Raw genomic sequence first — 16,549 nt, forward strand, 5'->3', positions numbered from 1 at the left:
AAACACTGATGTGCCACGTGCAAAGCTATGGCCGCGTTTGCTGGTGGCGGGTTCGTTTGGGAAAGGAGCTGATGCATTCGCCATTAGCCGTACATTTCTGCGCAGTCTTGTAATGAATTGGTTTTTTATGGTGTGTTATAATGATTTCAATGTAAATGAGAGGTGAGTAAGTAAATGATAACCGCACGCTCGTTTAATGTGGCGTCAATGTTACTCTGTAGTGTTGGACTATCTGCCTCTTGCATTGAAAATACGGTACAAACAATTAAAAAATAATCATGAGAAAAAGACAGTGCTTTAAATAAGGCAGTGGTACATCGACTTGCGTGGCATAAGGAAACAAATAACTTGAAGTTGATATTAAAATCACGTAACAAACTTACGTTTGGGTAGGAATTCAGTATTCATTAGGGACTGGAAATTCGTTTGAAGTATGTGGAGTTCTGATAGGAGCGTGGTCACAGGGAAGGACTGGTGCACTGCGCTGCATGACTAACAGCATCCGGAGTGTTTCGGTGCACGCTGGGCCTTTCCTGGCATATGATACTGTTCAGTTTGCCGCTGTTCAGCCTTTGATCAGCCATTCCAGCATGTGGTTGGTTCATAATGGCGACCTCTTTTGCATGCCCTTGTTTTGGCTTGGGGTCTGTGGGTTCGGCTGGCCAGGTTCACCAGGGTTCCCTTTCAACCTCACGCTCGCAGGCCATTTACAAGATGGTGGGGTCTGTGATGAAGATGCCTGAAGATGAGTCGACGCCTGAGAAGCGCACCGACAAGATCTTCCGCCAGATGGACAAGAACATGGACGGCAAACTCTCTTTGGAGGAGTTTATAGAGGGCGCCAAGAGTGACCCCTCGATTGTGCGGCTACTCCAGTGCGACCCCCAGTCCTCCCACTGATTGCCGCCACTACCGCCCCCACCATCCCGGTGCATCAGCTGCTACCTCCCGTCGGATCTGCAAGGGCCAGGCACAGCTCCTCTTTCCTTTCGTTCACTGGGGAAGCCCTCCTCCTTACTGCTTTCGTTTCCTTTCTTTTTTCTCTCTCGCTCTTTCTGAACCCAACGCTGCGAAGCGTTCGGTTTTGTCACACCATGCTTTTTCAAATCTGGCGCGCACTGGTAGCACTGGTTGCAAACCATTTCCGTGCTGGTGTTGTCACATGAGTGCAGTGCTGTGGCGCGGTTGCACTCTGCTCTCATACTTGCCCGCACTACCTTCATCGTGAAAAAAGGGCCAGTGACTGCCGTGCACTGGACCTGCACTGGTTTTTGAGGCCTGTGAGCGAGAGCCTACTGTGCACAGGTGTATCAGGTGGCTGCTGTGTGCCGGCGCCCACTGGCCTGCTTGACAAGCGAGGTGTATGATGGTCAATGGAATAGTAGAAGAGCAAAGTGCAAATAACTAGTTGGGTTGAATTCAGTCGGTGCATGCTAGTGGAAGAGACTGATGATGTTGCGTGTCATCATTGTCACTGGCTTCTACTTTGCTACGATGAAAAACTCGAGTGTCACTGATCACCAGAGGCCCAGGAAAGGATTGTTGGTGAGCAGTATCAGGGCCAGGAGTGTACTGTGGCTTTTAACTGCAGCGTTTTGTGTCCTCGCATAATGTGCTTGAGTGGCAGAACAAAATGTTCCGCTGTTTCTGTTGTCTGGCAACTTTGGCAGTGAAGCACCTGTTGTTGCCATGCATTGTGCTCTCTGTGATTGTCTTTCTTTGCTTTGCCTCGTAGGTCACGTAACAGCAGCGTAGGCGTTGTCATATCTCGCTATGGCACTCTCTCACACTTCAAGGCTGCAGAGGGGCACAGGGTTGACAGCTTTCTTTAGGCGGGTGGTCTGCTTTTGCTAGTTGCTAGTTTCGTTTGTGCTCTTCAGCACTGTCATTGTCATTTTTTGGTTGACAGTGAAAGCGTGCAGGGAAGCTTTCTTTTGCAGTAGCAGGAATCAAGGAGTCGAAAAGTCGAGAATTTTTATGTTCCTGTGAAAAGGCCATCATTACACTGTTTAGTCGGAATGGGCAGTTCTGCTCTGTACTTGCACAGTCTCCACTTGCACACCAGCTTTGATCACTTCGCTGCAGAACCCGTGCTTGTGCTGTGGACCCATTTTCATTGGACGGGGGAATTCTCCATCTTCCGTGCTGCTTGTGTGTAGTTTCGCCACATGTTGCATAAACACGGCACTTTGGGAATCGGGGAAAGCAAAAATTCAGCGGCCACTTTGTTTGACGATTTAAAGTGCGTGAGGCGAAAGCCTTTTCATGCAACTTTGGCTGCACGGCCATAGGCACACACGAGGTGGCTATGGGGCGACTTGGATCGGCTAGTCATGACTAGCCAAGTCATGGGTCATGACTGTTTGTCATGACCCATCACTAACTAGTCATGATTGGCTATTGACTAGCTAATGGTGATTGTTTAATGACTAGTCATGACTGGTTAACAACTAACTAGTTACAGCTAACCAGTCATTAACTAATCATGACTCATTAACCAGTCATGACTGGTTAATGACTAGTTAGTCATGACGAATAATTAATAACTAACCAGTCATGGCTAACCATTAATGACTAACTAGTCCTGACTAATCAGTGATGACTTGTTAATGACCAGTTAGTGATGACTTGTGACTAGTAATGACTAATTACGACTTTCACTTCAGATGTAACGGACGGACAGAGTCATGGCTGAGAGTTTGAGTGCTTAAATGTTTTCGTCTTAACAAAACAAAAATGACAACTTCGAGGGTGGAGTGTTCGCTTTAAAATGCAAAGCTTATGAAAGTCTCGTAGCATCATTGAAGGGTTGTATTCTTCTGCTGCACAGCTGAACATCAAGAACTGGATAAAGCAGCGTGGCTTGTAGGGGCAGGTAATCTACTTGGTGACATTTGGATTACCTTCATTAGTTCAGAATCCTGTGTGGTTATGTAGCCTGGCTGCCACATTGCCAATGCATTTTGGATTGGTTCTGTGCATACTTACTGATGGAAAACATGGTTATCAAGGTATTGTAGGCTGCGCATTTGATTTGTTTGTCGCCGTTACACACAGTGCATGGTCTAATTGCAACGTGAACTTGAGAAAGCATATCTTTTTTAAAATATCCGTGTGTAATTTTTTGTTTTTATCTGCCAGGTGCACAAGATTATTTCGTGGATGCGATCTGTCTAGCTCAATTTGTTTGGGTGTTTTGCGAGTGAAAGCACAGCGTTGTGCACAGATACAGATTTTATCTGGCAGTGCTTCACAGTTTACAGGACACAAGGTCGTGCTGTTGTAGCGTGACCTCAGTTCAGGCTATTTCTGCTTCGAAATTTATTCTTTCAGGCCTCTTAACAGTTATGCCAGAGAAAGTACGTATCATTGGATGCCTCATGTAGGGTGGGATATCTCTCTTTTTTTTCTTCTTTGCATGTCTCAATTTTCATGTCATGCTGAGGGAGCACTAGGAAGGATATGCTTTGGCTGCATGCTTTTAGGTTCGTTATGTCAGGATTGAGGAAAAAACTTTGACGGCTCTGCTTTGGCATTCATGGCGCGTTTTGAGCATCCGTTGTGTCTGCAATGTCACACGAGAGGCCACCCAGCGTTTTTGCTTGTCTGTTTCAGTATTCACATCGTCGGACGAGTTAATCGGCGAGGTTTTGCCCTGCCGTCAAACTTGAGATGTTTTGAGGTGCCTCGGGATTGTGCTGTTTCTTGTGACGGCTTCGCGGCCTTTTATTCTGACCTGCAAAAGCATTTTTTTTTTTTAGCCCTCTCCTTTTTTTCTGGCTTCCCCAGTGAAAACTGAACGCTTGCGGACTTGATGCTTGGTGGCTTTACCGGCAAATGGTGCTTTTTTTTTGCAAGGTCTGTCGGGAAGCTGTGGCTGAGGAGACGAACCTCAAGGTTATTCAAGGTCGAACCTCAAGGTCATTGCGCCGATGGCGCCTTTCCCGTTGGCTCGGCATGTCAGTGCTGTCTTTCTCATGGCCGTCAGAAGCCTTTGTAAAAACGCGTGGTAACGGGGATGTCGGCGTGCGGAACTGTGAATCCTGATGTCCATTGTGCTGGCTCGGTTTCAAACAGCATGTTGTTAATATAATGGGGCACGTGGAGGGAAGGGGAGAGTGGAAAGGGAAGGATGAAAATTGGTGCCAGGCATTGCTCAAGGTGTCATGATGGGGATCGGATGGTGCAACACAACAAAAAAGTATGGCAGCCTCACGTGAAACAAGAGGTCTGTGAGTGTCCTGTCATACGTATTTTTTTTTCCTTGTAGCCTGCAAATATGAAAATGTAAAGAGTTGAAACTGCACAAAAAGGAGATTTTGATCGCCTAGTCTTCTTGTATTCTGCCGCAGTTGTGCTGCGTTACTGTTTGCGAGAAAAAAAATTACTTGTCCAAAAGTGCGAATTGTAATGTGCCTTTGTACTCGCAGACTCGCATGTCATGAGGTCTTGCTGTTATGCTGCACGTGCAGTCATGAGGGGTCTTTTCCACCGTGGTTTGTGTGGTTACCAGCAATTTCCCTTTGCGAGTTTTCCTTTTTTTGAGCTTTTCCGGAAACCTGCTTTGCAGCATTGAGACGTGCGACACTTGCTATGTGATGAGTCATTCATGCTCCATGTTTTCAAGACACTCTGTCGCTGCTTGCTTGTGGTTGCCCTTTGCAGCCTTTTAACTAAACATGCACTTATTGTGCCCTGCTATCTTATTGTGTACATTGAACACTTTGTGTATCCTGTGTGTCAGGTTATTTGGTGTAACTACTTCGAATGACTTCATTTATCCTCTTGCGATACGTACGTAAGTCGAATCTCACAAGTAGTAACCTTTGTGGAAGGAGCCTTGCAGCTTAAATCCCTGCTGAATGCTGGTGCTTTCCGTTTTAATGTTTTCCTCGCTGTTATGTCACCAACTTTTTCAACATCTTATCACCCTGATTGTGTTGCTCTGGTGTTTCTTATACTAGTATGCCCCCCCCCACCACTGGAGACGTGTTTTCATACTCAAGCTGTTGCACTGTTTTTGCTGTACATGCTGTGTACTGAATCACTTAGAAGGCTTTGCATTCATCACTTCGATGGACGTCTGTTGTGAGGTTTGAGGACTGTCATCGATTGTTGCTTCTTTTTTCCCCTGATATTGGAATCCATCGCATTGTTACCTCTGTGTGTTTTAAACTTTTCAGTTGTTTTGTGTTGGATTGCTTTTGGAAAACACACACTGCTTTATGTTTGAATTATCCATACAATATCGGCCCCTTCCTTACTGGTTAACGTCCCCCCTTCCTTATTTCTTGATTGTTGCAATGAATTGTTTGACTGGTAAGTGACTCGTGACATATCCTGCCTCACATTATGTGCACTGCTGCTTTGGACATTCCTGCTATCATGCCATTGTTGACGCAAAAATGAAAAAGAAGAAAAAGTGAAACTTTTCTTGATGAAAGCATGTGATACTCTGTTGTCTAAAGGTACGTGGATGTGATGGTTAAGATGTGCATGGCATTGGTTCGTTCATGGTTTAATCCGCTCTGACAAGGTTGTACATGCTTGTTTTGATAACACGAGCAGATTTTATTGTGACGTGAATGAACTTCTATAAGTAAAGCTGTGCAGGCCAAACTTTGGTGATAAAATTTTGAGGAGCAGCAGGGTTATTTTTGTTGTTCCTTTGAGCAGCTTTAAAGGAGATGTGTGCCAGGCAGTTGAGAACATAGACTTTGTCAAAACCCTGTGGTATGTTTCAAAGCTTATTTGAATAGTTCCAAAGGTGCAGCCTTGTATTTCTGTCATTGAGGGCTAGAGCACAAGTTGCATCGACTCTGTATGTGTGAAAGCATTAACAAATGGTGACAATATACTGCTTTGACAACAGCCTTTGCGTGGTGTGACACAGGGCATACCTGTTTCTTCTATCTGTGTCAGTGAAGGCTAAAGCCAATTAACAGTATTTCCTGCTGTCTTCCTGGCTTCACATTGAGTGCATCACTGCGTTATGTTTATAGCTCAGTGCTCGGTTTCTCTTTCCTGTTCACTCATACTGTGGTCTGCTTGCTTCTTTTAAATTTTTCTGGGACAGTAATTTTTGATGGGGCAGTTGTGGACTTGAACTTTTTCCTCGTGGATGTGACTTTGTGAACTGCTCCTTAAGCGCTGCTATAATGGAAAGTTTTGGTATTCCCTTACTGCTGCTGCCAAGGGCTAGCTGCTCAAGCATGTGACACACATCAGCAGTTGATGGCCGACAGGACTCAACACAGTGCTGGTACGTTCTTAACCTTCAGTGATATACCGGACAAGAAATGCATGTGCATATCTTTCAACGTAATGCGATATTGCTGTATTGACTGAAGCAATGAAGAAAAGATTTGAGATCACTGTGTTTGCCAGTGTTTTTCCTCTAATGACTACATATGTTGCCAAATCCACTTGAGATTTCAGGAGTATTCTCAAGAGTGAAAATTACTTTTTGGCCTTTTGCTCTATCTGTGAAGTTTTATAGGGGCAGGGCTTTTGTGTGCTATTTCCCTTTGAGCAGTCTGGAACAGCATTGTGATTTGTGTCTGCAAAGGATTCTATGAAAGGGTGTCATGTTTAACTCTAATGCGCTTTGTGAAATTGGCCATTAAAGTTGCATTGAGCTGCATCTTGGTCAAGTATATACATATGGTGTTTGATTTCTGGAGGAGGGTACTGAGGTTAGCTGTTTTAAGTGTTTAATTTTAGTTGAGGAGATAAACTTAACTGTGAAACTGACTGTGAGAGCGTTCATGTAATGTTATGCATTGGGTAGAGGCTGATGCTGTGCAGAAAGGATTGTGACCCTAGGACGAGACGCCATTTGGCTGGCGTCAAACTATCAGATGCCGTTCCCACTCTCAGTACAATCGTACGTGGAGAGGCCATTTGAAAGTGATGAGAGAAAAGGCCGCTGTCTAATGTGCACCACCTGTTTTATGCACCCCACCCGTTGTGGTGACCGCGTCCATCTAGCATCTCGGAAGCGCTGGGAAGAGGGGTAAAAAGGAGGGAGACACAGGCACGTCTCTCCGGACATTTAGCCTGGTTTCCGTGAGCCACTTCTCCGTATCGCTCGGCGTCGTCCAGGGCATCGTACCAAGTGCCCATCGGAAAGTGAGAATAAAACAAAAAAATATCTTGTCATTTTACTATCGCTAGGTGGGTAGATAAAGGTCTTAGGTTGGGTCTTCCTTTGCTATATACAGCTCCCACGGTGTGCGATTTTGCTGAGACGTGGAAGATGCTGAACGAGGCATTGCTTTGCAAGAGTCTTGTATGCAGTATGAACGGTGTGAAGCCCCGCTTCCCTTACCTTATTATTGCTTCTTGCAAATCACACAAGGTATAAAACGCGAATCGAATGGTCAGTACTATTACGAGCATCATCTGTGTCTCAGCAAAACGCCACCATGTGCAGCATGTGGTTGTGCATGACTTGCGTTTTTGTGTTTTTGGGTGTTTAGATGGAACTAGCATGGTACCGAATTACATGTTTCTTCTAAGGTAGGCCCTTTCATGTGAGGCTATGTAGGTACATTTTTCATCCAGCAGACATATTGAGCAGACTCCCGATTTTAAGCTCAGGAAGTCCTTTGAGGAGTTCTTGCAGCCTGTGGTTAGTGTAAGTTGAAGGCCTTAAGCCTTGTAGCGAACTTGTGCTTTTGTTTTCCTGTACGGTTTTTTATATACATTGGCATTACAGGCATTGCTTGGCTCCCTTAACTAGCTATGGACTGGTTGGTTGTGGTGATCTACATTGAACACACATAGAGTTCGAAAAGTAAGAGTTCATGTGTCAGTGATCTTTGCTGATCGCGTCAGGTGTAGGTTTGGCACAATACCTCCTGTATTGCAGTCAGCTTATTGGTGAGTTGATGGTTCGGCGTGCTGTGATGATCCTTTCTTTCGTTTCACCCTTTGCTCAGACTTTTTGATGGCCGCGTATAACAAAGTGAACAAACACTTGTGAGCTTTTCAGTTTCCATCACCACTTTATATGTTCATCTGGAGGCCGAGTCTTTGAATGTTGAGGTAGGTTTAGCAGTGACATTGTAAGCTGCGCGTTTGCCATTTCTGGCCACAAAAGCATCTTAGAAAAGGTTTCTGTATAAACTGTACTCATGTCAGAATGTTCTCATTATTTGGTTCTTTGGCTGCCATAAGCATGCATTTTTATGCTCCAAATAGTGTTGGTGAATATCTGCTGCGGTGGTTTAGAAACTTTGCAGAGGAAAAAGAGGGATGGTGCTCTGCCCGTTACTGTGCTCTTTCTGCTTGCTGCCGACTTTGTAGTGTTGTACACTAGTGATTGCTACTGTCGGTGGACTTGTGACCAATGATGGATATTTTATTGGTGGCCCCATTTAGAGATGTCTGATCAATCAGTGTTGGCCTTTGCATTTTTCTTTTTTCATTTTTTAGCATGCGCGTATGCGTTGGCTCTGTTGGAAGGATGGCACAGCTGCCTTGCTCGATTTAAAGCAGCATCGCATTTTACTAATTCAACATCTGGTCGAAACGCAGTGATGCCAGAGTCCTCCACCGGCTTCACTTGTGTCGTTCCGTTTTTAGCACAATTCGGTGAGTTTGAATCTGTCTGCTTGGGATCCCAAATCGTATTCCATTGCACATCACACTTTTTGTGATCCTCAGTGCCTAGGAACATGTGTGGGTATTCTTTCGCTTGTTGTCTTACTTAATATATGTACGGTCAGTGGCCGGTGCATTTGTCAAATTCATCAAATCCATAGACATTGAAACAACCTAAATTTTGAGCGTAGCACCTAGGCCTAACACGATCCTTGCCGCTGCTTTAATTTTGACTCGTTGGTATCTTCCCTAGTGTCGTAGTGTGGGTGTAGGTTCTCCTGGCGTTATCCATTTCACCGAAACGGCTAGCTGAACTTCGTAAAGTGGCCTAGGCATCCTCAGAGGGAAAAAACTGCGCTAACTGATGAAGGATAGAGCATGCACAAGTAATCTTTTCGGCAAAACTTGTGAGGAATATTAACGTGTTCTATTAAGGACAAGTAAAGCTCCTTTTTAAATCCTTAGCCTCTGTCATGCATACACCTGGAGCTTGGTGCTTTCTGTAATGGAAATGTTTTCCGCTTTCATTGTTTTCAGTGCTGTCAACTGTTCCTTTGTATGTGCACATGTCCCTGTTGCATAATTTCGCATGTGCTTCACGTTTAGCTGTATTCTTTGATGTTGCTATTCTGTGTGCCATAGTTTTATGACACGCAGAACATAATCAGAAAGTGGGGGCAGGTAATCATAAGCAATATTAGGGGGAACAAACCCTTTGCACAAAATTGTGAATTTTCTGGTTATTTCTCCACTAAATTTGTGAACGACTTTTGGATATTCGATGCCAAGAGGAAACCTAGTTAGAAAATAGAAAAAACTGTGCTTGTGATGCATAATTATAGAGTAATCAGTAAATGAATGCCGTGGCGGTTGAATTTCTTTGGAGGAGAAATTCTAGAGGCCCGTGTACTGTGCGATTTCAGTGCACGTTAAAGAACCCCAGGTGGTCGAAATTTCCGGAGCCCTCCACTACGGCGTCTCTCATGGCCTTAGTCGCTTTGGGACGTTAAACCCCATAAACCAAAACCAACCAGTAAATGAATGCTAAAATTTTGTTCCCTCTTACACTGCTCACGACTGTACGTCATGGCATTAGGTTTATGTGACGCATTCACTTCAAGTCATCTTTGCAATTTGTAAGACTAATTCAAGCTTTTCATGTAGACATTCACGAGCGAAATTTGTTTGTTAACGACCTCTTTTGATGTTAGTAAAGCGCCTCTGTGAAAAAATATTTGTTTTATAGATCTGAGAACTGAATCACATGACATGTATCCCTTGTAGGCCTCTTACAGGTTTGAGTCTGGCTTCTTTAGCACTTTCTGGGAACTATTTTACCACACTGTTGTGGTCAGAGGTGATGTTTGGGGGGAACACAACTAACTAGTGCGGCACCCCTTGTGAAGCAACAGCATTACCAATCGGAAAGCTTTGCATAAATGTCTTTTATGGAATTTGCCATCTTAAGCAAATGTCTTACTGATGGCTTTTGTGAAGTTGTTGTTTGTGCACTCTTCTGCATCATTTGAAACTCAAGTACCCGCGTCTTAAGGAGAGATACTCTAAAAGCTGTCAGAACTGTGCATCCATGTGAAGCCTTAGAAATGCTACATGATGATAGTTAACACGTACCTGTCAAGAGTATTTGTGGAAAACAAGTGATATGCACATGGCACTTATTGTACAGCCTGCCTCGTACGCTTTTGTTGCATGTCGTCAGCGCCGGAATATGCTGCTACATTGTTTCTTCTTTCGTACTTGTCGCCTCGCTATATTCCCTTGAATTTGTAAACGTGCAGCAGGGCGTCTTCACATGTACGTGCGTGTGAGTGTGTGCATACTCCAAGCATTTCTCTGCAGTGATGATGGCCACATTTGCACAAGGAAAAAAAAGTGCAACGGTTATGCGCTTCTGTGTTATTTATTGCAAAATGATACTGGTATGCTGATTGTACATCCATTGTGACTCTGCTACTTTTCTCACATGAGCGCTGTATGTGTTGGGAAAAGTCACATTTGTGGCTTGTCCCGGATTTTTGCTAGACATAAAACGGTATGAAAACGATGTTTATGCAACCCTCATTTCTTACGATGTTCCATTTATTTCGCACTCGGCTCCGTTTCGCTTTTAGTGATGCTTTTGTTTTGGAGAGTCGGTGCAGTTAGGTGCATTAATGGCATTTATGCTGATGGTGGTTGTCTCAAAAAAAAACAGTAAGCGATTGCTGGTTCTTTTTAACTGGCACTGTGCTTATGTAGATTTACTTACAACCTCAAATTCCTTTCTTGCAGAACCAGGCATGATTATTTATTTAACGTTTGTTCGCTGTGAAGTCTGGAGTATAAAGGACAAGCAGGGGATCAATGGTGTTGCGCTGTTTTTTTTGTGCGTTAATAGCCATACAGCATTACTTGCATTTTTTGTGAAGAACGAATTTCTTCAAGCACCTTTGTACAGCAATCCGTGTCATCTGAGTGAATGTGCTGAAAGAGATAGGAGAGGTACTAGTAGACACTGTTTGCCAGTGCACAGCTTTGATGGAGGGAGTCGTACAAAAGCGAAAGGCTGTCCTTTGCTTGGTAATTGGACGCTGTAACACTGTTATGTTTTCCTTTTTTTTTTCTGTCTCGAGAGAACTAGTGGACTTAACGGTATTAGACTGCAGCGTGCTAATGCCTCGCGTCATGCATCCAGTCGTTTAGTTCTTTTGTGCTTGTCTCTCAAACTTTTCCAGCATTTTTACCGTGAGCTCATGGTGCTTAAAGATCCCTTTGCACGCATTTAGCCTGGAAATTATCTCCTATTAGGAGTCTAGAAAATGTGCTTAGTTGGAAAAGATTTTGCTTGAATTTAGCATCTTTTGACAGGCTCGCATGTTTGTGTTGTGAGCGCCAGGTGTGACTGTTTTCAGAGCAAAGAAATGTTCGGTATGAAAGGTGAAAAAATTTCTTATCATATCACCTTGTTTGACCGTTCGACTTAAAATTTGTTTGTCCATAAGTTGGTGTTGACCTTGTGTGCTTTGGCATAACTGTCTCTCTCTTCCTACATTTGTTTCTGCAATGGCTTATAGTCTTTAATTTTGTTCCCTGCTTGCACCAGCCCACAAAACTGGTGCTGGCATCTGCTTATTCAAGAGTTTTAGCCTTCACATTTTGTTTGGCTAAAAAGTCTGAGAAGTTTCGTTTTGATTCACTTCTTTTGTAATCTCGAACTTGGCAATTAGCAATGCATTCAGTTTGCTTCCTCCCTTCTTGAGAGCTCAGTCCAAAAGCACCGTCGCTGTACTAAAAAAAAGCCCTAATCATATTGTGCTGCGATAAATTGATAGTTACATTAACTGTTTATTAATACATTAAGCTAGACATTAATTAGGTACTTATAGGTAAATGTCTAGTTACAAAGCTAGGCATTTGGTGAGCAATAGCTGTAAAATGAGGCATTATAACATTGCTATACTGACAGCATGCTATAACGAAATAAAATTTCCGCTATATATTACTAGTCATGAAAAATGGTATTTCGAACATTTTATGGTGCTCCACATGATTGAGCCATGTGCATGCAGAAACTTGGGCTCTGGTTTGGTGCACGGCGGTGTTATTGTGCAGAGTTCACCTGGCACCGAATTGGAAGCAGATTTTAATGCTCTTGTCACATAACTAGTAGTTTCAATTATTCTGGTGCTAGTGTGGAACGTTTCTCTAAATCTGTAGGCATACATAAAAGGTAGCACTGCATATCTACTCGCTTCGTTTTAGCAAAACAAGTTTTTTGTACCGTTTTAGCAGAACAGGAAGGTTGCAACGGCGGTAGCTGCATTGATCTTCCAGTGCGCTGCATAGCAGAATGTTCATCTAACAAAGTCTGGCTCTTCGTACAGCCCGTTAGCTTTTGTAGGAGCACGAACATGTGATGAAAGATGGAGAAGGAAGCAGACACATCTCCAGCGTGTCACGAGCAGCGGTATTTGAGGATGGAACTGTGCAGAAACTTTCTTGAGAAAGAAGTGCTTCTATCGCCATCCGAAATAGACTTTGGAGACTTGCAACCTGCCGAAAAACTGTCTCCTATCTTCCAGGGCATTACCGGCGTCGCAAATGTCACCAACTCAGAAGAATACGTACTTTTCGAAGGGGCTGAATTGATAAAGCAAGCGAAAATGAAGCATGTCCAGCCGTGCTCTTGGTTCACAGTTCCTCCACATGTTAGGTTTATCTACTATTGTCTTTAACTGACCGCTTTCAGTGGTGCAGAGGTGCCAAGTTCTATTTTGTTCCTTGGGAGCCAGATGGCAGCAGTAATGATGAATCTGTTCCATCCTTGCTCTGCGAGTGGAGGTACGTTTCCTCGCGCTTGGAGTGTTCCTGGAAAGTGACTTCCAGGGCACATCAAGAACTAGACTTAAAAGGGATTGGAAAACTACTTTCTGGGAGGCTTGCAGGCTTCCTAGACGCTAGCTCTAGCGTTTCCTTCGTGTTCCTCTGCTGATAACAAGCCTTCCCTCTTTGCTATAGTCTTCACAGGAGAGGTTATCGTTAGACCTACCATTTGAGTAGCTCTTCTCAACCTATATATAATATGTCATGGGGCCAGCGGAGTCGTTTGTGCTCAAGTCTTTCCCTTTCATCTGGAGTAGCCCTTCCGGACAATGTACTGTGAAGAAATGTTAGCATAAGCCGCGTGGTATTCCCTATTGGTGCCCCATATGTCTTAAGTGCAGATTTCATTGGGGATAACTGCTTGCAATGGGTAACTGCTCTATCAGGACTGCATGAGGGAAGCTGCCATTCTTGTGGAATTGCTTCAAGTTATTAGTTTCTGTGTAATTACTTTAACCAAAGCAGCTGCTCAGTTTGGAAGGGTTAGTGCTATTGGTAATTCTTAGTTTGACTTGAGTCTGAACTGCGAAAATATCTTATAAGCAGTTGCCACCTGACTGGGTGTCTTGGACGAGAAGAAATTTGTGTCATACACGTACGCACAATGACAAACTTGCAGACAGCAAGCAGGGATATTGGGCTGGACGTCATCACTTCCGATTGATTTTTGTTGCGCTGCTGGTATTGTGGGAAATTGGCTATGTGCACCTTTTCGTGTTGCATCCATCAACAATTCTGTGGAAAGGAGATGTCACTGAGAGCATTAAAAATGTACTTTTTGGATGCCTGTTGTACAAAAACAAAAAAATTGCTGGCTTTCTCCGTGAATCAAGTTTCCCTGGAGCTCATGCAATCGACATGCTGCCCACTTAAGCTACCTGCTTATAACGCCTTCTGTGGGACAGAAATGAGGGTGTGATGAGAATGTCGAAGAATTTGGTGCGTGGTTTGTCTCTGCGAACACAATCACCAATGTTTTGTGCGGGGTTTCATGTGAAGATGGCACGCGTGCTTCTTTAGTTAACTTGTTTACGCTTTAATGTCGACATTTCGGGGTGTCAAACATCCAGATTACTGTGTCCCAATTGTTAACGGTCCTCACAACACCCATCGCGAGACTACTATGAACTCCATCACGCTCAACGACAGCTCCGCTGCAACCGACGGAAGTGACAGTGTCGTGTCTGTGCAAGCACGACCACGAATCAACCGAAGGTGATCCTCTTTCAACTACCTTACGTTCCCCGTATAGCACCTGGCTGTGTATGTTCACACCGAATGCTGTGTAGCGAACACTTTAAGAAGAGTCAAAATGGTCATGCACTTCAAAGAGTGTCAAAAGGGTAGTCTTAATTGCAAATGAAAGCACCCTCTACACACTTAACATCTTTCGCTGCTGGCAGTGCTAGTTGCTTGGCGACGCTGCTGCAGAACAGGGTGCTGCTGGTCGTTAGCAAGGATTATGGGTCATTTGTGACTTGTGAGCCGCAAATTGTTTGTGACGCCCTTCAGCTTTTTGTTCTGCTTTCTCCTCTTTAGTACGAGTCCTGTGTGATGTCCCGCATGTATCGCGTGTCAGTTGAAGTGTGTTGAATCTCTCTTATCTTCTTCCTTGAGCAAGTGGGAAGTATGTGAGTGCGAGCTCTTGTACTTTTGTTTCTGTCTTCACGATTCCTCCTCTGCGCATCTTACGTGTACTCAGAGATGGAAATACACAAAGGAAAACTGTACATTCTCAGAGCGCGCGCTATGTAGATTGAATGCCAATAAAGTTCAGTTCTTCCCAAAGTGGGTGCATGATTCTTGGCCTGTTTCGCATGGTAAGTTGCGGATGACGTTGCTCTGTGTAAAACACTCCTGTTGGAAGCTGCTTCCTTAGAGGGACACTGAGAACAACTTCATCGGACCACTTTTCTCAATAAAAATTGATGCTGTGCTTATGTTTGGGTATGTTCCAGCAACAAAAGTCAGATTTATAATAGAGAAAATTGAATTTAAAAATTTTCTGTCCACACGATTCAATTTTGTGATTACACCGAGAAGAGAAAGTTAGTGGCGGTGTAGCATAGCGTCTGGGATCCGCGCACAAAATTCTGCACTGACGCGTGCAGTTTACTTTAGAAATGGCCGATGGTGGCGCCACCTGTATTGTTTTCTTTAGCTTATACATCATTTTACCGGGCCGCTGCCATATTGCATACCGTGTGGTTATAGTGCCTAGAAATTCTAGGCACTATATATTGCGCCATTATGTTGGAATGTGGGATCACGCAGTTGTGCATTCGCATGTTTTAATTTCGATGCTGCAGTGTGCATGACGCGTAAAATTATTGCTTGCAGTTGATTCAAACTCGCTGAGACATATCCGGAGCCTCGGGTACTTACGAAGCTGTAAAAGCTTGTCTTATCGCAACAGTGCTTGGTTTAGTTCGGTTTATTGGGGTTTAACGTCCGAAAGCGGCTATGAGGGACGCCGTAGTGAAGGGCTCCGGAAATTTCGACCACCTGGGGTTCTTTAACGTGCACTGACATCGCACAGTACACGGGCCTCTAGAATTTTGCCTTCATAGAAATTGGGCCGCCGCAGCCGGGATCGAACCCGCGTCTTTCGGGTCAGCAGCCGAGAGCCGTAACCACTGAGCCACCGCGGCGGGGCGCTGCGCTGGCTGTGCTGTGATTAGCATTGGAGGTGGCGACGATTCGTTATACACGTATTTGCATGGAATGGCTCCCTAGACCGTTATATTCTGATTGTACGCAGTGCGACAGGCCTGCGGCGCCTTTAAAAATGTACTACATTCGCTCTGCCGTTTCTGATCGAACGTGTTTGCGCGGAAGCTTGCGCAGTCTCGTCGCTCTCCCATCCTCAGTGAATACGTCAATCATACTTTGACTTCAGAATTCGCTTTTCTATTTCACACCAATAACTGCACCTAGATCGATCGCGGCCAATCCGTTGCTAGCGGCACTGTTCATACGCCCAATGTGTCGCTTTATGAGTCCTTGGCAAGACATATCGTAGGATTGAATATTTTCGGATAAAAACAGTTGCTGTGAGGAGTTGCGAGCAAACACACCAGACACATGCACACTTTTTGCGGCTTCGCCGTGTTGCTTTGGCGCGTTTAACACGCAAAAATAGAGCCCAGATGTGTTATCAAAATTACTAGCCAGCATTCGTCGACCGGCCTTCTTCACCGGCCTGTACTTGCCTTTTCCTCTTTTTGTCGGAACATATGCGTCGCCGTCCAGCTGTGCCGTCGCGGCCACCCATGAGCTGCATGCTTCTACTTCCATTTTGATGCGACAGCATTTCTAGGCTATGTAGGCGGGGTCATGTGACCAAAACGCGTCCGCAGCATGTCCGGGCGGGCGGTCACAGGCTAAAAGCTTTAATTGCCAAGCTTCAAGTCGGCGTTCGTGGCGCGCTTGAGGTGTCCGCCGACAAAGCGAACCAGCTATGCGCGTACAAGCCGCCCTTGTTTAAACGCGGGACATTACTCAAATAGCACATATCGGTACGTTTTCACCATCGGCGAAGCGGACGTGCAACCGAAGG

At 44.6% G+C, this 16,549-nt stretch overlaps 1 protein-coding gene across 1 annotated transcript in view; it reads left to right on the top strand.

Annotated features, from left to right (window-relative positions):
- Window positions 1-14,778, top strand: part of Nca (neurocalcin homolog) — a 125,096-nt gene extending 110,318 nt beyond the window's left edge. Inside the window, exon 4 of the mRNA XM_089552915.1 lies at window positions 703-14,778. Coding sequence (XP_089409041.1) covers window positions 703-900 — 198 coding nt within the window. The 3' untranslated portion in view covers window positions 901-14,778. The remainder of the gene's footprint in view (window positions 1-702) is intronic.
- Window positions 14,779-16,549: the final 1,771 nt, after the last annotated feature.

This window comes from Amblyomma mixtum, chromosome 7, assembly GCF_055824585.1.
Source record: "Amblyomma mixtum isolate Tamu chromosome 7, ASM5582458v1, whole genome shotgun sequence".
In the NCBI taxonomy this organism is placed as follows: domain Eukaryota; kingdom Metazoa; phylum Arthropoda; class Arachnida; order Ixodida; family Ixodidae; genus Amblyomma; species Amblyomma mixtum.